Source organism: Pleurodeles waltl, chromosome 4_2 (genome assembly GCF_031143425.1).
Source record: "Pleurodeles waltl isolate 20211129_DDA chromosome 4_2, aPleWal1.hap1.20221129, whole genome shotgun sequence".
NCBI lineage: Eukaryota > Metazoa > Chordata > Amphibia > Caudata > Salamandridae > Pleurodeles > Pleurodeles waltl.
The window spans coordinates 738,172,479-738,192,287 of record NC_090443.1 but is presented as its reverse complement, the minus strand read 5'-3'; the positions used below and the strand labels follow the sequence as shown (position 1 = coordinate 738,192,287).

Genomic DNA, 19,809 nt, shown 5'->3' with positions numbered 1-19,809 from the left:
TGCAAGTTGGTGGAGGCAGAAGTCCAGCTACGGGGTCCAGGAGCTGCAGAAGATTCCAGGAGTCGTCTACAAGATGTCCCTCGACGGTTGCTTGATTGCAGGAGGGTTAATGACCAGCGAGGCCACCAACAAACATTGGCAACAGCAAGGAGGAGCTGAGGATGTATCTGAAAAGTTTTGGGGACCACCAAGGCCCAGGAGATGCTAGGGTAGATTCAGGGCTGGCCCTCAGCACATGGGAAGGTCAGCAAAAGTCGTTAGAGCCCCCACAAATTACCCACTGGCAATGGACACAGCGAGTCGCAAGGAGGCCTCAGCAGCACAACAAAACAGAATTTCCATGTTACTGGAGTAGTAGGACAGGGGTTGATCTTCACTTAGCAGAGTGCTGGAGTCCAGGACTTCTTGGCACCTTAAGATCTCCTGGAGGAAGAGACAACAAGCCTTGGCAAGAGCTACAGTTGTGGTGCACAGGCTTCCAGTAGAAGGAGCAGGGGTTCAGTCTCCCAGGTTGGTCCCAGAGGCGGCCACAGACCCACCAAATGTGATGCAGAGCCTTTTGATGTCTGTGAGGCACAGCATACCCCACCAGATGTGGACGTTGTCTTGACGTGCCTGCGGATGCAGGGGAGTAACTCCTTCACTCCAAGAGAGATTGCTTTGTGCTTCCAGATGCAAAAAAAAGTCCTTGTGTCCCTGGAGGATGCACAGCCTTTGATGTTGCAGAATTCTTGCAGGATCTGGAGAAACAATGTTGTAATGGGAGCCTTCCCATCAGAAGCAGACTTGTTTCGATTCCAAAGCAGGCCAGCAGTGGTTACAGAGGCCAGGAGCAAAACATGTTGTGCAGATAGTTCCTTGTAGAGTCTTGCTTGACAAGTCTGGGGACCAACCCTCAGGGGAGCCCTTAAGTAACCCTAAAAAAGGGGTGACTTACTCTCTGAAGTGACCCACCTATCAGAGGGGATTCAGGGAAGTTGTCTACCTAGCCTAACCCGTCAGATGCTCCCAGGGGCCTCTGCACATCTTATTTTCAAGATGGCAGAATCAAGTGGCCACCTGGCAGAGCTCTGTGCTCCTCCCTAGGAGAGGAGCTGGATATTGGGTTGGACACTCCCCCTGTCTTTTGTGCAGTTTTGCACCGGAGCGGGAACGGGGGTTCCTGAAATGGCGCAAACCAGATTGCTTTGAAGGGCACATTTGGTGCCCTCCTTGCATAGTCTGGTGGCACTCTGCGTCCACCCCAGCCCTTAGACCCCTAATACACAAGGGAAGGTGGTCAAACCTCTCCCTTGCAGGAAATCCTTTGTTCTGCCTTCCTCTACCTAAGCCAGGCTCACCAGCAGGAGGGTAGAATAGTGTCTGGGGGTCGGCAGCAGTGTGGGCTGGCAGCCAGACCCCATAAGACTGCACAGGCAGAAGTGGGGGATCCTCCAAGGACTCACCAGAGTACAGGGGATCATGCCACTAACACTGGAATCTGTGCAGTGCATGATTCAAACATATTTGATACCAAAAATGCCTAGGTTTGGAAAAGCCATTATGTAGTTGGACCACTCGTGTTGACCAGTGTCCACTACATACCTTAAGATGGCTTCCCCATACTTACAGGACCCAGGGAATGGAGTCTGGGGCTTGTTGGGGTACCCTGCTCATGCATGGGTACCCTCACACTTGGGGACATGCATCCTGACCTTGAGCTGAAGGGCCTACCTATGGGCAGTGACCAAGATATAAGGCACACCGTAGATCTCAAGTGAAAGGTGCATGCACCTTTTCATCGAGGCTGCAATGGCAGGCTTGCAGACACCGTTGGCATGGGCTCCCATGGGTGGCATAATACATGCTGCAGCACATGGGAGACCCCTGGTGTGCCAATTCCCTGGGTACCTAAGTACCATATACTAGGGACTTACATGGGTGCACCAGTATTTCAATTGTGGATGTAAAAGTTTACCAGCAACCAAACTTAGGGAAAATAGTACTGGCACTGCAGGATCCCAGTACACTACAGTCCAAAACATATTTACACCAGGCAAAAAAAGTGTGTGGGAGGGTGGGGGGGAGGGTGTAATACACCAGAACCCAGCTTACTATACCAATCATTTCAGACCTTATCAATTAATTCGGGCGGAAGTGACAGGTCATGCACTTAAGTCTTAGCTATTACATGATTTCATAGGTATTAGTCTATATCATAGGGAAAGGTTCTTATTATTTTCTTATCGCATGACCTCACTTATAACACGTTAAGAGGATGAGCAATATGTATTGGGAGATGTTTGACAACCACTATTCACATTATTGAAGAAACATTTTGTGGATTTTCCTGCAAGATTTCTTGAAACGTGCCGGAATTTGCCATTGTCCCTATAAAATATTTGCAGTAGAGCTGAAGTCCTTGAAGCTGGTGGGCATTAGCTGCTGGCTACTTCAGTTATATCTAAACAAGTTGGTTCAGCCTCTCTGGGCCTGTGTTGGTGACTCTGTATAAAAGCATGCACCTTTCTCCATTTGGTATGGAGCTGACCAATGTTTACAGTGTTTGTGTATACATGTAGATAACTGTAACTGGTGAGTGCTGCAGAGTAATTTTCCCATAGAAACCCAAGTGATGTTGGAAAGTGGTTTATTATTTTGGATGAACCAGACCCATGTCTCACTAATCCTTGAGGGGCTGTAGGTCCACCCCTGTGTACTCAAACAGGGCTTTTTATACCCATGTTATCATGCGGCGACCTGATCCTATTGTGTAAAGTATTTGCACTAAGGCATATGTGGGAGGTTCAATGGGTCTCCATTGCCAGTGATATTGCAGTATTTTTTAATTCTGTTGTAGAGCAAAAATCGGTCATGTGGGAGGTCCCTTGCTCCCCTAATGTGGGAAAGGGTATCTGGGCATTTGCAGAGTAAAGATCCCCCACTGTGTCTATACCTGTAGTTTCCCCTGGATTGTAGCACACAGTGAGACAAGGCTCATACCCAGTGCCCTGAGTAGAATATCTGTGGCATAAGGAACATCGCCTTGTGTACATGATAAAGCGTGCTTCCAACAGCATAATGCAGTAGCAGAGAGCAGTGGAAGAGCAGGACGACGCTGGCCCGGGAAGAGCGATGTCTATAAGCCCTCTTCATCTCGCTGTAGTTGAGAAAGGCCCGTTTGGCAATGGGGTTTACCTGCCAACCAAAACGCTAGGTATTAGTTTTGGAAATCTGGTGCTTCAAGTCTCTCCTCCTGGGTGATATCAGGGAGGTTTGGCAGTCTTGGCCGATTCTAATAGTGTGAGCAATTTAGGGGCCAGTAATGCTTGGGAAGGGGCATAAAAGTCTGTAGGCAGCTCATCTGAACCTGGTGTCTTACCCGTGGTTAACTGCTGTATGGTTTGTTTTATTTCTTCTTTTGAGAGTATCTCTAAAAAGTCGCTTCTGGTCACGAGATATGTGATGGAAGGGAGGGTCTGCTAACAATTTCTCCATTCTCAGCTAGTCAACAGAGGGAAGGAGCGCATAATCTTTTGAAATGTTATTTAAAAGCTAAGTTGATGTCTCTTTGTGTTTGAACCCATTGCCCTCTGTTAATTATGTTCATGATTGGGAGATCTGATAGTGGTGGTTTGATGAGCCAGGCTAATAGTCTCCCTGCTCTGTTGCGTTCTCTGTTGTAATTCCACAAACTTCATGTAATCAGTGGACGGAAGACGTTCTAGCAGGTCTGCATGATTGTTCCGCATCCCAATCAGTTCACTTTCCTTAGCAGGGTCAGTGCTCTATTCCTTTTCCAGCGTGTGTAACTGCCGCTCTACTATTTGGACCTCTGAGTCAAGCGTCCTCCGCACCCCTGCAGTGGAACAGATACAAGCGCCTCTTACAACGACTTAAAGGCCTCCTTTTAAGTGAAGTTTGAAGTAGTGAACTATTTTCAGAACAATGAGGCTCCATTATTTCCTGCTGCATGTCATCACAGTATACTGGATCCTCCAGTCATGATGGCTGCAGTCTCCAGGTAGGAATTGGTGGAGGTATAGTGCCCAGTGAAGTTCTATCCCCAGTGGGCAATGATCCAAGACCAGTTTTTCCCAGTATATTCAGCCATGTAAACATCCCTCTGTAGGTGTGAGGAGTTTAATATGTGATCTAGGCAAACATGTAGGTTGTGCATTGGGGGAAAAGTATGAGTTCTCAAGAGCTTCAGGGTTCTGAGTGCACCAGGCATCTATCAAGAGCCAATGGGTAAGCCAGTCTTTCAGGGTCTTCGCATTGCGAAAAGTAGGGGCTTCTGGTAGGAGCGGATGTGAATGGTCTAATTTTATATTGCAGACACAATTGTAGTAGTCCCCAAATATCCACGGGGCACCTGCCCAGTCAGCTAGTGCTCTTGACAGGCTATAAAGTGGGATTGGCCAGTATTAGGGAGTTATACGCTACTTAAGACTTGTAGGTGGCCGTCTAAGTTATCCCTTTGGAAGGGGAACCTAATGCACCCCTGGAATCACTCCGTATGTCAGTAATCGCAAAGGGCATACTAGGGCTCATCCAGATCGGTACACCACAATCATAAGTGAAATAAGACTTGTTGTAAAATTGGTCTTTCCATTTATTTGTAACTCTAGTTCCCTCAGCGTCAAGTGGGTCTTTTGAGGAAATGTCATAGTAACATATCTCCGCTTCAGTTGCATGTGCATTTTGTCGCATGTGCTTGGATTATGCCCACTGGCCCCATCAACTACAGTGGTGTTCCTCAGGGCAATGGGGATATCCCTGCTCAGTGAGGGGAAAACTAGCACTGTGTGTGTCCATAAGAAGCTTTTGATAATGCAGGGTTGTGGTACTTTCATCAAACTTAGCACCTCCTTTCAAAAACTCATGGTTGAGCACAAAAACGCATGCTGACCTAACAATTTAACCCTAAAATCAGACCATTATAGAATAGGTGTTCTGGGCAAAACAGTGAGTCAACAGGCACTTGCTTTGGGGGTATTGGGGTGGGGGGGAATCACAACAAGCTTGCCTTATAGATGTTGTAGCCAAAGGGACCCAAGTCCGAGCCTTTGTATTACAGAGCCTTGCGACCAATAGGCAAACCCCATGGTTATTCCCGGCAGTGGCAGTGATAGCAGTATCCCACTGACTTATGTTGTGAATCTTATGGCCAGAAGGCAGTGGGTGCAGCCTCAGGCCAATCGAAGGAACATAACTTTATAAACGTGGGGAGGGGTGGGACCGCAGTCCTCTCAGTGCAGACCGTTCTCATTGGAGGAGTTTGTCTGCAGTTTGTGGCGATAGGCTAGTAAAGCGCACAACCTGTCCACAGTGCCCAGGGCACAGCCGCCTAGGCTTACTCTATGTTCAGTCATTAAAGGGAACTTTGGATATGAATTTTTAAGATTAAATCAATTTTATTGATTTCATTTAGAGGATGAGCAAAACCAAGTAACATATTAACTCACCTACAACATATCAACTCCCCTACAACCAGTGGTCGCCGAGGAAAAGAACCAGAAAGAACAACATTTGGTAGGGGGCTGGTGGCTCAAATGTCCATGGGGGTGTAGGAAAGTACCATCTTGCCTGGCATGTTACCCCCATTTTTCACTGTATATATGTTGTTTTAGTTGTATGTGTCACTGGGACCCTGGTAACCCAGGGCCCCAGTGCTCATAAGTGTGCCTGAATGTGTTACCTGTGTAGTGACTAACTGTCTCACTGAGGCTCTGCTAACCAGAACCTCAGTGGTTATGCTCTCTCATTTCTTTCCAAATTGTCACTAACAGGCTAGTGACCAATTTTACCAATTCACATTGGCTTACTGGAACACCCTTATAATTCCCTAGTATATGGTACTAAGGTACCCAGGGTATTGGGGTTCCAGGAGATCCCTATGGGCTGCAGCATTTCTTGTGCCACCCATAGGGAGCTCTGACAAATCTTACACAGGCCTGCCACTGCAGCCTGAGTGAAATAACGTCCACGTTATTTCACAGCCATTTTACACTGCACTTAAGTAACTTATAAGTCACCTATATGTCTAACCTTTACCTGGTAAAGGTTGGGTGCAAAGTTACTTAGTGTGAGGGCACCCTGGCACTAGCCAAGGTGCCCCCACATTGTTCAGAGCCAATTCCCTGAACTTTGTGAGTGCGGGGACACTATTACACGCGTGCACTACATATAGGTCACTACCTATATGTAGCTTCACAATGGTAACTCCGAATATGGCCATGTAACATGTCTATGATCATGGAATTGCCCCCTCTATGCCATCCTGGCATAGTTGGCACAATCCCATGATCCCAGTGGTCTGTAGCACAGACCCTGGTACTGCCAGACTGCCCTTCCTGGGGTTTCACTGCAGCTGCTGCTGCTGCCAACCCCTCAGACAGGCAGCTGCCCTCCTGGGGTCCAGCCAGGCCTGGCCCAGGATGGCAGAACAAAGAACTTCCTCTGAGAGAGGGTGTGACACCCTCTCCCTTTGGAAAATGGTGTGAAGGCAGGGGAGGAGTAGCCTCCCCCAGCCTCTGGAAATGCTTTGTTGGGCACAGAGGTGCCCAATTCTGCATAAGCCAGTCTACACCGGTTCAGGGACCCCTTAGCCCCTGCTCTGGCGCGAAACTGGACAAAGGAATGGGGAGTGACCACTCCCCTGACCTGCACCTCCCCTGGGAGGTGTCCAGAGCTCCTCCAGTGTGCTCCAGACCTCTGCCATCTTGGAAACAGAGGTGCTGCTGGCACACTGGACTGCTCTGAGTGGCCAGTGCCACCAGGTGACGTCAGAGACTCCTGCTGATAGGCTCCTTCAGGTGTTAGTAGCCTATCCTCTCTCCTAGGTAGCCAAACCCTCTTTTCTGGCTATTTAGGGTCTCTGTCTCTGGGGAAACTTCAGATAACGAATGCATGAGCTCAGCCGAGTTCCTCTGCATCTCTCTCTTCACCTTCTGATAAGGAAACGACCGCTGACCGCGCTGGAAGCCTGCAAACCTGCAACATAGTAGCAAAGACGACTACTGCAACTCTGTAACGCTGATCCTGCCGCCTTCTCGACTGTTTTCCTGCTTGTGCATGCTGTGGGGGTAGCCTGCCTCCTCTCTGCACCAGAAGCTCCGAAGAAATCTCCCGTGGGTCGACGGAATCTTCCCCCTGCAACCGCAGGCACCAAAAAGCTGCATTACCGGTCCCTTGGGTATCCTCTCAGCACGACGAGCGAGGTCCCTCGAATCCAGCGACGCTGTCCAAGTGACCCCCACAGTCCAGTGACTCTTCAGCCCAAGTTTGGTGGAGGTAAGTCCTTGCCTCACCTCGCTGGGCTGCATTGCTGGGAACCGCGACTTTGCAGCTACTCCGGCCCCTGTGCACTTCCGGCGGAAATCCTTCGTGCACAGCCAAGCCTGGGTCCACGGCACTCTAACCTGCATTGCACGACTTTCGAAGTTGGTCTCCGGCGACGTGGGACTCCTTTGTGCAACTTCGGCGAGCACCGTTTCACGCATCCTTGTAGTGCCTGTTTCTGGCACTTCTCCGGGTGCTACCTGCTTCAGTGAGGGCTCTTTGTCTTGCTCGACGTCCCCTCTCTCTGCAGGTCCAATTTGCGACCTCCTGGTCCCTCCTGGGCCCCAGCAGCGTCCAAAAACGCCAAACGCACGATTTGCGTGTAGCAAGGCTTGTTGGCGTCCTTCCGGCGGGAAAACACTTCTGCACGACTCTCCAAGGCGAGAGGGATCCGTCCACCAAAGGGGAAGTCTCTAGCCCTTTTCGTTCCTGCAGAAACCTCAGCTTCTTCTGTCCAGTCGAAGCTTCTTTGCACCCGCAGCTGGCATTTCCTGGGCATCTGCCCATCTCCGACTTGCTTGTGACTTTTGGACTTGGTCCCCTTGTTCCACAGGTACCCTAGATTGGAAATCCACAGTTGTTGCATTGCTGGTTTGTGTCTTTCCTGCATTATTCCTCTAACACGACTCTTTTGTCCTTAGGGGAACTTTAGTGCACTTTGCACTCACTTTTCAGGGTCTTGGGGAGGGTTATTTTTCTAACTCTCACTATTTTCTAATAGTCCCAGCGACCCTCTACAAGGTCACATAGGTTTGGGGTCCATTCGTGGTTCGCATTCCACTTTTGGAGTATATGGTTTGTGTTGCCCCTATCCCTATGTTTCCCCATTGCATCCTATTGTAACTATACATTGTTTGCACTGTTTTCTAAGACTATACTGCATATTTTTGCTATTGTGTATATATATCTTGTGTATATTTCCTATCCTCTCACTGAGGGTACACTCTAAGATACTTTGGCATATTGTCATAAAAATAAAGTACCTTTATTTTTAGTATAACTGTGTATTGTGTTTTCTTATGATATTGTGCATATGACACTAAGTGGTACTGTAGTAGCTTCACACGTCTCCTAGTTCAGCCTAAGCTGCTCTGCTAAGCTACCATTATCTATCAGCCTAAGCTGCTAGACACCCTATACACTAATAAGGGATAACTGGGCCTGGTGCAAGGTGCAAGTACCCCTTGGTACTCACTACAAGCCAGTCCAGCCTCCTACAGGGGGTCATAGTGGAAGTGGGAAACGAGGAAGGAGGCTGGGATGCTTGCTAGGATGAACATCTCTAAACGCAGTCAAGGCAGAGGGCTACAACAGGGGGCTGACTAAGTCCTACTAGGGATCTCTGCTGTGAAGCATAGCACACAAATGTATGTGTGGCAGGTTAACTCTCAAAAGGTCTGTGCAAGGAGTCTGAGGCAAAGAACCCAAGTTTTCTCGAATTGAAGGAACCTATGCTGTAAGACGGTCATCAGTTTCTCCGTACCCGGGATGTCCCAAAACTTGTATAGGCAGTCTGTATGTATTGACACTGCCTCCGTGCCCCACCTTGACAAGAGAACTTGTTTGGCCTGCACACAGAGCTAAGGTGATGGCCTTTCCCCCGGACGACCGGGGATAGGTCAGCACATTAGGAAATCTTAGTAAGATGTATCTGGGACCCCTGGACAGCTCGGTGTCGAACATTTTGTAGATCTCTGCTAGGACATTAGACCAGTAATGGTGTCATTTGGGGCAGTTCAGTAAGAGTTGTCAGTGTGCCTGTGTAGTTCCGTTGGCACCAGCAGCTGTCATCAGTATAATTCCAGTAATGTGCCATTTTGAGGAGGGTTTCTTTCACAGAGGCACTGCAGGAGGAGGTTCGGGGCCCGTTATAGGATGTCCGACCATTCCTTATCGGTGAATTGATGTTCACACTCCCCTTCCTAGTGTAAACGGGCATGTAGGGGGGGGGGGTACTAGTGTTGGGGAGTGTGTTAAGGAGATTGTAGATGTCAGAAAGGAGGCACTTGTCATCATGGTGGTAAAGGAGACACTTCTCAATGATTTCAGGGGTGTGCCTGCATGAGAGCGTACTAGAGGACGTGTTACCCAGTGCTTAGGGGTAGTATAATGCCAAAATTCTTTGTCAGTTAAGCCTTAGTCTGCTTTGAGCTGGGAGAAGTCCAGCAAGTCATTGTGGTCAAATAGGTCCCAATCCTCTTACAGTTTGCTTCCTGCCAAAGGGTAATTGATGGAGCATGTAGTTCCTGGTGGTAGTCTGGGTTCACTATTACTGTTGTGAATGGTGAAATGGGCATGGGACTCTGCTTAGCTGACCAGATTTTGTATCATGTCCCCATCATTGTTCTCACCACTAGGGAGATGTAGACTTCTGGCGGTCGGTGTTTCTTGAGGCGTCGAAGAATTTTCCATATGTGTATACCCGCAATAGCCTGGTCTATAAAGCAGCAGTGTTTTATCCAGGCTCAGCTGCTGCCATTCCACCAGGTACCTCTGCTGGGCTGCCTGGTAGTAGCACAATGAGTGGGAAATGCCTAGTCCTCCTACCGCCATCAGCAGGTAGGACTGGCTCCTAGCCATATATGGCCGCTTACCGTCCCAGATAAAGGTCTTCATAAGCTGCTGTAGCATTTGTAAGATGTGGTGGTGGCTGAAGGGGAAGTGTCTGCATTAAGTAGAGGATCTTATGAAGAAGAGATATTTTAATGACCGCAATCCTCCCGAGCCATGATAAGGGGCTTCCTCGCCAAGATTAGACTGTAGAGCGGGTGCTGCATAGTTGTGGTCCACTTCCTTGTCTAGCGTGGACCACAGTTGAATACCTAGGTATTGAACCCCTTGGGTCACCCAGGGGAAAGCGAAGAGGGTTTCAAGTTGAGTCTTCTTTCCCTGCGGGATGGTGAGATTAAGGGCCTGAGATTTTGACACGTTAATCTTAAAGCCTGATACTCTGTCAAAAATCTCAAGCTCTTGAAACAGCTAGGGCAACGATCAGCAAAGCTGAATGACAGCCAGCTGGGGGACTTCTGCGCAGAGGGCTATTTTATGGGCACTTAAAGCTGCTGCCCCTGAAAATGCATTGCCAAGGGGATAGCCACGCCTGCCTTCTTCCCGGGTCTGGAGGAAAAGTACTGTCAATCGAACCATTTGGATTTCATGTGACCCTAGTCAGTCGGAGGAGGTGAGTCTCTTGGAAGAAGCATACGTCACATTGAGAGTCTTTCAGCATCACGAGTAATGCCATACCTTTCGCTGGGGCACGGAGGCCCCGGATGTTGAGGCTCAGTACTTTAACCATTACTGTGATGTCAGATGTGGGCCAACAACTGCCTCACTGAGTCCTTTGATCTAGCATAGCTTTGAGGAGTGTGCGCTGTAAGTGGCAGTTTTGAAGGAGATGCGAACATTGGGTAAACAAGGGAACAACCAAACTGGAGAAACCAATTGCTCTACTACTTGGAGTCGAAAGTGTGGTATATCTGTCGCTGGCAGGGATCCGGTGTGGAGAAGGAATGATGGGTCCGAGCTCCGCTGCATCCCAAAGTAAGGCTAGTAGGAGCAGGCAGCCTACCTGGGAGTGTCATCCATCAGTCAGCTGAGGGGAAGCTCAGTGCAGAGGTGGGGGGAATCCACCCGTTTACCAGGCTGGGCCATCGTCTATCCCACCTTGGCCAGCCCAGGGTTCTTGTGGCTGGCCAGAGTTAGTCTGTGGTGGGGTCCAAGGAAAGGTCTCTCCGATGAAGGTGTTGCTGGAGGAAGTCTTAGTAAGATGTAGCTGGGAATACTGGACAGCTCTGTGTTGAACCTTTTGTTGATGTCTGCTAGGACATTGGACCAGTAACGGCTCTCTGCAGCTGAGGGCTTGCTCTCCTTTTTCTTGCTGGGGGTTGAGGCTGTCCCATGACACTAGTATGTGTTGAGCACGGCCACAGCTGTGAAAATAGTGAGGAGGCTGTACTCCCCTTGCTCCAGCCCCAGGATCGGGTGAGCTTCATCCAGGCTGCGCACAGCATGTGTCTCACCCTTCTAGGCAAAGATGAGACCGAGCGGGTGCCCCACTTGTATTTGACTCCTTTCTCCCTGAGCAGAATGGTAGCTGGTTTCAGGGCTCTGTGCCTTTGGAGTGTATATAGGAGAAATCATGATAGATCCAGACCTTCGATCCCTCAAGTGACCAATCCTTGGTCCCTCACTGCGGACATGATCAATTCTTTCTTAAGATAATTATGAAGATAGGTCGGGATATCTTGTGGGATCTAAGATGAAGTCTTTATCAGCAAGTTCTTCTACTGTATGGCAGAAGAGGCGTATAAAGTAGGTTTTCAATTTGACAGATTCTGTCTCCAGAGGGACCCCTTTTATTTGAATATTGGATCTGCAGGACCTGTTCTACAAAACCTCCAGGTGGTATCATAGGTTGGCATTCTGGTCCTGGAGTTCAATCAGCTGGTGTCAGTGCGCCTCCAGCTCCCCCTTGTGTCGCTACCTTGTTCTAAAGCGTCAACGGTTTGACCCATTTAGCCCAACTTGCGTTGAACCTCCTTAAGGCCCCAGGCTACTTCGTATTGTAAGGCTGATACGTTGTTGCACAGCGTAAGGAAAAGGGTTTCCATGAAACCATGGGTGACTGGGGTGTCATCGTCTGCATGTCTATCTTGTGAGATGGCGGAGAGGGACTATGGAGGGGTTGAAGGGGGTTCCCAGCTGGAATCTGTATGTTTTGATGCAGATTTGGAGAGCATGTCTTTGATGTTGTTGTCCCTCTTGCCTTGATGGGTCGCCATAGCTGCATGCAGGCCCCACACAGTGCAGGGGTGCATGGTGGTCCCCAGAGCAATGGGCAGTCTCACCACCTCGAATCAGAGCAAAGAGCCTCTACTGCATTGCCCCTCACAGGCTGGTTGCCGAACATGGTGCAGGGCAGAAGAGGAGGGCCGGGTGGGTTACAACTCTGCCGGAAGAGCCCCCCCCCATGCCTCCCTGCCGCGCCCCCTCCTCCCCCTATCCCCCACTCACTCCACCGAGAGTGTCCAAAGTGTTGCAGTCCCGGGGTGAGCAGGGTGCAGCCTCCCACGGCCAGGGCGTTAGAAGCTCTATTATGAGGCATCACTCGCATAGTGATTTCCTCAATGGGAAGCAATGGTGCCCCTTCCCACCCCACCTAGTTCATGCTAGTACCAGTCAGCTCCCTGCAAACAGCGGCCACTTGTCTGGTTCTTGCGCTGTCTATATTGGGAGCAGTAAGATTGTGGTAGGCCCAGGCACCGTTTCACACTCACTTTGTGGGCCGAAGGTAAGGGTTACACACTTGTCCAAGCACACAGTGGCACCCCAGAGATTGAGATGGGTGAAGGTCTTCAGTTGCCCACAATGTACAGCGCTTTCACCGAGCGTAATATGAAGTTACCGGGAGGAGTCCCCCTCTAGCTGCGCGGGCACAGACTCCCCTATGGTAGCTGGCCTCCAAGGTCCCTGGGCCCTCCATATCGCTACGGTCTGCTGTGGTCATTATTCAGGGTCAGATGCACACCCCTCCCCCTGCTTGTGATCAACTGCTGTAGATCGATCGCTGGCTGGCTGCTGCTGATTTAAGTGGGCGATCTGGAGCTCAGCCTCTGCTCTGATCACCCAGCGGAGACTTCTCTTGCACCCTTGCACCACAACAGTCCCAGGCGCCCGGGCAGCAATTGAGGGGCTGCTGTGAGCCCATGCATGGTGGCTTCCATCTTGCAGGCTGGTATCTGCGGGCCGAAACTTGCGGTGCAAAATCAGGTGTCTCCTTTCAAATGCTGCTTGGCCCTGGTTACAGGCCTCTCTCAGCTGCTGTTTTCTCCTCCCCAGGTTGCAATGTCGAGTGCCAGAGTTCCCCGGGCTGCTCTCAGCTTAACGGGTGTAGCGAAGCTCTGGGAATCAGCTCTTACATGGGCATCGTGTTGGACACCTGGATTATAATTTTAAAAGAGTTAATTGAAAATAGCGCTGAAAAGTAAAAGGCACCAATGATAGTCTATAGAAGTAGTCTACTGGGACCTAGGTACGAGTTGATGATTGTGATGGAGCCCTGCTCAGATACTAGTGGACTGGTCCTGATGAAAGTCTAAAAATCTGAAAAATTCAGAAGTTTTTCTTTGAGTCCAAACACTAAAAAGGGACTTTGTCATGTTTTGAGAAGAAAAAATCCTCTTAACATGCAGCTGCTGAACCTGTAGCCACCACTGTGGAACTGAAGGCCAGATACTTGAAGCAGGTTGGTCTTGCTGGAATGGTGGAGCATTGAAGATTTCTTTATGAAACTTTTCCCAATGCAGAATGAGACTTAGCTGCTTTAGCCTTGACTGAGATGAAGCTCAAATTCAATCCAATGCTGTGGAACTGCTGATCAGATACATTTTCCGACTGGTCCCCCTGAAGCAATGGAGGAAAAGTTTTTTTCAAAGTTTCCAAACTTTCATATGGTATCCAAATACCCACAGGAGTACGCTTTTCAGCCCCGCAGGCCTCAGGGGAGGACACATACAGACACTCAGAGTATTGGACAGGGTAGTCTACTACTGTTAGAGGTGAAGAGACCAAAATACATAGGGAACTACTTATTGAAAAAGGAAAAATTTAAGATGCTCACTTTGGCTCAAGATCTGTCTGCCGTCCCTGGAGACTGAGTAGTAGAGCTGGACCTGCAGGACCCTTACTTCCATATCCTTGTGCTGCCCAAAAGCGTTAACCTCAGTTTGTGGTAGGCCAAGAGCATTATCAGTTAGCTGTTCTCTCCTTTGGTCTTATCAGCACCCCTCTGGTGTCAAAATTACTCTGCAGTGGGATCCGAATTCCCAGTGGGCACAGCATCGGGGGACTCTCTCTGACCTTGTCCAGATATCTGAGGGATCTGCAAAAGATCTGCAGTGGTGGCTGATGGCACTCAGTTGAGTCAGCGGCAGACCACTCTCCCTTCCCTGCCCAGAGCTCACAGTAATGACAGATGCATCACTTTTGAGTTGGGTCAGCCATCTCCGAGAGGTGGCGATCGGAAGACTGATGTGGAGCTGAGACTCCAGATGAGACTGACCTGTTGGAACTGAGAGCGATTCGCCTGACATTGAAAGACTTTCTTCCTTCCATCAAGGGAAGTCTGGTACAGGTGTTCATGGAGAACAGAACCGCCATGTGGTATTGCAGCAAGCCACATGGCGGGTGAGGTAGTGAATCCTGTGTCAAGCGGTCCTTTGTCTCTGGATCTGCCTGGAATGTCGGGTCATTTTCCTGATGGTTCAGCATCTTGCAGGCTCTCTGAGCGCCAGAGCACATGAACTCCGCTGTCAATGCCTTAGATTACAGATGGCATTTTCTTCCAGAGGTGTGGTGCAAGGTCTCTTCAGAGATTAGGTAGAACCTTGGTTAGACTTATTCACCACTGCTGAGAATGTGCAATATCAGAGCTTCAGCAAGCTGGGTTTCTAAGGCAGCTCTCGCTTGGAGGTGCATTTTGTCTTGAATGGGGCTAAAGACTCCTGTGTGCCTTTCTGCCAACACCACTCCTGCCCAGAGTTCTCAAGATGTTCAGGAATGATCATCTTGATGGTTCCAGAGTGGGTAAGGAAAGTCTAGTATGCTGAACTCCTGAGCATAAGCAACTGTTCAGGCCTGCCTTTCGGGAGGATCTTGTGTCACAGCTGCAGGGCAGGGTCCTGCACCCCATCTACATACGCGGAGATGGAGCAGTGACAGTTGAGAGTATTTGACTTCCATCTCTGAAGCTTGTGATGTCATTCTGGCAGCCAGGCATCCCTCCACGAAAGCAGTTAATGCCTGCTGATGGAACAGTTTTGTGGCTTGTTGTGCTGCCAAATATGTTGATTTCTATGTCTGCACCCTTGTCTGAAGTCCTTTTCTTTACCTTACTTCCTGATCTGCAAGGTCTTGCTTCGGCCTAGATAAGGGGTCCCTTTCTGCCATTTCGGCTTTCTTAAAGTTGTCAGATCAACTCTTCCTGTTTAAGTCACCACTTGTGACTCACTTCTTGAAAGGTTTGCAGCACGTTTCCCCCTGCACCTTTCGTTATGCTCCAGTGGGATCTTAATTTAGTTCTCACTTGCTTCATGTTTTCAGCATTTGAGCCTGGGCCCAGCTGCTTTCTGAGGCTGCCTACCATGAAAACAGTGTTCCTTGTGACTATAATATCTGCCATGAGGGTTAGTGAAATTTACGTGCAACCACTGTGCTAGCTCAAAGAGTCTCACACCTGGACATCTGTCAGACCCCTATGTGGGCACCACTGCACACATTTGCCAAGCATTACTGCCTGGACAATCTGGTTCGAAGAGCTGGGCATTTTGCCTGTTCGGTCCTTCTGGACATTTTGGTCTGGAGAGGTACCTTTTGGTACCTATTCTAATGTAAGGAATCTGCGGCTAGAAGTCTGTCAGATTAACAAATTGCTTATCTTTGGTAATGCTTTATCTGGTAGACTCTATTTAGCCTCCTGTCCTCCCCGTTCTGTGAACTGTACATCTCACATCAATTAGATCCATCAGGATCTTACTTTGGCCTGCTAGTCATTCCACCACAGTATGGGTCCGTACATCTGACACAGAAGAATAGTCCAAAGTGAGGGCAGCGCGCTGTGGTGGCGCCTGTATAGGCACCATACACATCACTTCCTGCACTGACGATGCTGACAGTGCCACATGAAGCCAAACAGTGCCACCTATTGGCGTGCAAGGGGACTGCAGAAAAATTTCCAGATCCAGTCTGAGGCCTAGGTAATATTCTTGGGTAAGGAATCTCTTTCTAGGTAGTCTACCAGATAAAGCGTTACTGAATGTAAGTAGCTTGTTCAACACTAAACTGCTCAAGAGTATGACACCTACCATCTGTCAGTGGCTCAGGCTTCTCTAATAGATCTTGCATCAGTGGGTCTGTAGTCTGCAAACTGCATCACGGACTTTGAGTCTCAAATAAATTATCCTTTTGAAAGAATAGTCATTTTGCCCTGTCGGATAGAATGAATGAGATAAAACAGTTTTTTCTCATCACCTTCACCAGGAATGCAGTTATGCCACTCTCTGAGACAAAACTATTTCTTCATGTTCAAGTTGAGGAATGCACTTGAAAACACTTTACCAAAAGATAACCAAGCATTTTTGTAATTATTGCAAATCTGCAGTCATGGTGGTTGTATTTGGTATGTTTTTGACTTGTGAATAAGGAGTTCAAGGCTTGGAATTTGCAAGACAGGTACATTTTTGCAGGTGCACTAACTATTATGCGGTACATTGCCTTTGTGTCTGGTATTGTTTTGAGTGGGCCTCTTCAATACAACAATTCATCTTCCATTCTTTTCCCTGTTGTAGTTCTTGAAGTTCTTGAATGAAAGATGATAATCATTTATTATTATTAAGAGAGTGCGTGGCAGAATTAATACATTTAATATACTCTTGTTTATTTCGGCTGCTGCTTCTCTCTCACCAGTGTACCTATAAGGAGCTAAAATAAGTTGGTGATCCCGGCAGGGACTCTCACCACAAACCTACTTTTGTACATTGTGTTGGGTGAATTCTAAGTCTTTGATTGCCTTCAGTACCACGTGTGGCCGAATCATGTTTATTTATTCCAAGACCTCCAATTAATTCTTGAGCAGTTTTTGTCAACTTATTACACTTACTCACATTCAGCACCTGCTTTTTTTTTTTCTTTTTCTTCAGCATCCCTTTCCAAATCCCTAATAGTAGGGTGTGAAAGGGGCTTTCCTTTCCTATTTGCAAAAAGGAAAGAGATGTAGCAATGGTTTGCAACGCAATTCTGGTTGTAAGCCGTTAATCAGTTACTGACAGCAAGTTGGGGTGGTAACTGAGTAGCAAATAAGAAACTTGCCCGGTGGCAGATTTTCCTCTTTGGGAATCGACATTGGTCTTGGAAGTGAAAGGGATTGGGCAGTGGTCCTGCCTGCTCCTGCAAGTGTGTTCCCTAACGGGAAAGATTTTTTTTTTCTTCTTCAAAGCACTAAAAGTCCCTTTTAATGGACACATTTTTAAGGTGTTTTAAATATTGTCATGTACCTTCCTCTTGATTATTTTTTTGCAGCCAGGTTCAGATAGTGAGCGGCCAGATAGCTACCTACTAAGTGTCTAAAGTTAGGCTGCTAGAAAGCATTTTTCCAGATTTGGTTTGCAGAGCCATTCCGCCTATATGGGTAGCTCTAATGTTAAAAAGAATAAGTGGTGCTGTCCCACCAGCCCACACCAGATCTGTTAGAATATGGTCTAGGCCAGGGTTCTGCAAAGTCGGTCCTGGAGAGCTGTGTCCATGCCAAATTTTTAGCATATCCGCATTTAGAAAACTGTAGATTTCTGATTTTTTTTTTCTTCTAAATGCGGATATGTTAAAAATCTGTCAGGAACCCAGCTCTCCAGGACCGCTTGTCACAGACAAGAGGTAAGGTTTGTCCAGAATGCTATTGCAATTTTATACCATGGAGCGCTCTTCAAATATTGCCCTCTAACATCTCATCAGAGTATAGTATACATAAATATTGGGTTGTTGGTTCCTCCCATTTCTGTCAGTTGCCTAGTATTTTGTTTAAGGGCGAGTAGGCCGTATCAAGAGGGAAAATTCAGGACTTTGCCCATTTGACTCGGAGTCCCAATAGACTCTCAAAGTCAATTAAGATCTAATGAATGGTGGTGATGTCTGAAATGTATCCTCATTGTATATAAGAATATTGTCAGCATAGAGGGATTCCCCTCCAGTATGGTCTCCTTGCTGAATTACCCAGTATGTGCTCGTCTGACGGAGGCGAGCTGCTAAGGGCTCCATCGCCATTGCAAAAATCAAAGGGGACAGCATACAAACGTGTCATGTGCCTCTGCAGATAGTGTAGGGGCTTGAGATACATGCTCTAGTTTTCACTCTAGCATTGAAGTCGGTGTACAGGATGTGTATCCATTTATGTACACGTTTGCCTACTATTAATAACTGTAGAGTTCCAGGCATGTAACTCCAACTCAAGGAATCTGATGTTATCCTTATAAATTCTAGTGATGTTAAAAAATTCCAGAGTAATGTTTATCTAGTCACTTTTAAAATGTTGTGCTGGTGAGGATGGTTTGTTAAAAACAGCTTATTGCACTTGGATTATTGCAGTCTACATAACCCTCTCCCTATCTTTGCAATAATAATATGCTGTTATAAAAAATCCTCTCCAACTTCACTTTTAAATATATGAATGCTTGGGAATTTTGAGCCCAACAATTTGCAAGCCAAATGTAAGATTTATTTTCTAGTGACTGACTGTCTGAGTCACTGGACTCGCCGGCCATTATAAATTCTCTCTGATCCCAATAGTCTGGTGATTTGTGAATCTTGGAGGTGTAGGGGGCGCAGGGGACCTCCGTTTTCTAAAATACCATTTAAAATGTTGATTCTTGGTAAAATCATTTCAATGATTAGGTAAATGGTTTTGATTAACAGATGTTTATGTAGAACATATATTCTTGTCACTTGCTATTGTAGAAATATGATCTAGTTTGTGAATTCAATTTTCCTGCGTTCATTAAGGCTTTACATGTGGTTTCTTATATTTGTGGAAAATTTAAAACTAGCAGACTTTGTCACACTTTGTAGACACTAACATGGTAGGGCTGTATATAGCATGGACATTTGAGTAATATGAGAACTTTTTACTTTTTTTGTTTTTTTTGTTTTTTAAGGATCGTACTCTTCTCACATTAACTGTGTGGATATATCGGTTTGTGTTTGTACGTTAAAGTGCATTCCTTTGCTTACAGGTGGCGACAGACAAGGTCACAGAAAAGTTGAGTTCTACTCTCTCATGGGTGAAGAACACAGTATCGCATACTGTCAGTCAAATGGCCAGTCAGGTGGCAAGTCCATCTGCCTCATTACACACTACATCCTCGTCTACCACTCAGTCGACACCAGCTGTTTCTCCATCTTCCCCATCACAGCTGAGTCCAGATGAAGTTGAGCTTTTAGCGAAGTTAGAGGAACAAAATAGGTAAGTTAAATTAATGTTGTTTATTTACTGTGTTGTGAATTCTAAAAAACACTTATTTTGTGAAGTACATGTGTTAAAAGTAATTAATGGTGGATTGTGCACAGATGCTCAACTTTGAGTATATTTTAAGTTTAATTTTTAAAGCTTGTTTTATCACTGCCCATTCATTGTCTAGTTAAACAAGTGTATGACATGGCCCCAAGGACCAGTTTCACGTGCTCTTCAAAAAGCAGATTTAGCACGTGTGAAATGTTAATTGATATCATGCATCTGCTCCAATTTAGACACACACGGCTCCCAACATCGATGTTTTGAATATTTCTTCTCCACAGTGCAGATGGCCATCCCATATCTAGTAGATTTTCTGGGGCACGTCCCACATGGGGCATAGTGCTTCCCTTTACGACCTCCATATGAGATTCTTTTAATTTATTACACATGATGCAAAGTATTATTGTCACTGCCAGTTTAACCGT

The 19,809-nt window shown here is 47.4% G+C and overlaps 1 protein-coding gene across 3 annotated transcripts in view; it reads left to right on the top strand.

Annotated features, from left to right (window-relative positions):
• Positions 1-19,809, top strand: part of EVI5 (ecotropic viral integration site 5) — a 776,910-nt gene that overhangs the window by 109,621 nt on the left and 647,480 nt on the right. For all 3 annotated transcript variants that reach the window (XM_069232361.1, XM_069232360.1, XM_069232359.1), the window contains exon 2: positions 19,104-19,333. In XM_069232361.1, coding sequence (XP_069088462.1) covers positions 19,185-19,333 — 149 coding nt within the window. In that variant the 5' untranslated portion in view covers positions 19,104-19,184. The remainder of the gene's footprint in view (positions 1-19,103; positions 19,334-19,809) is intronic.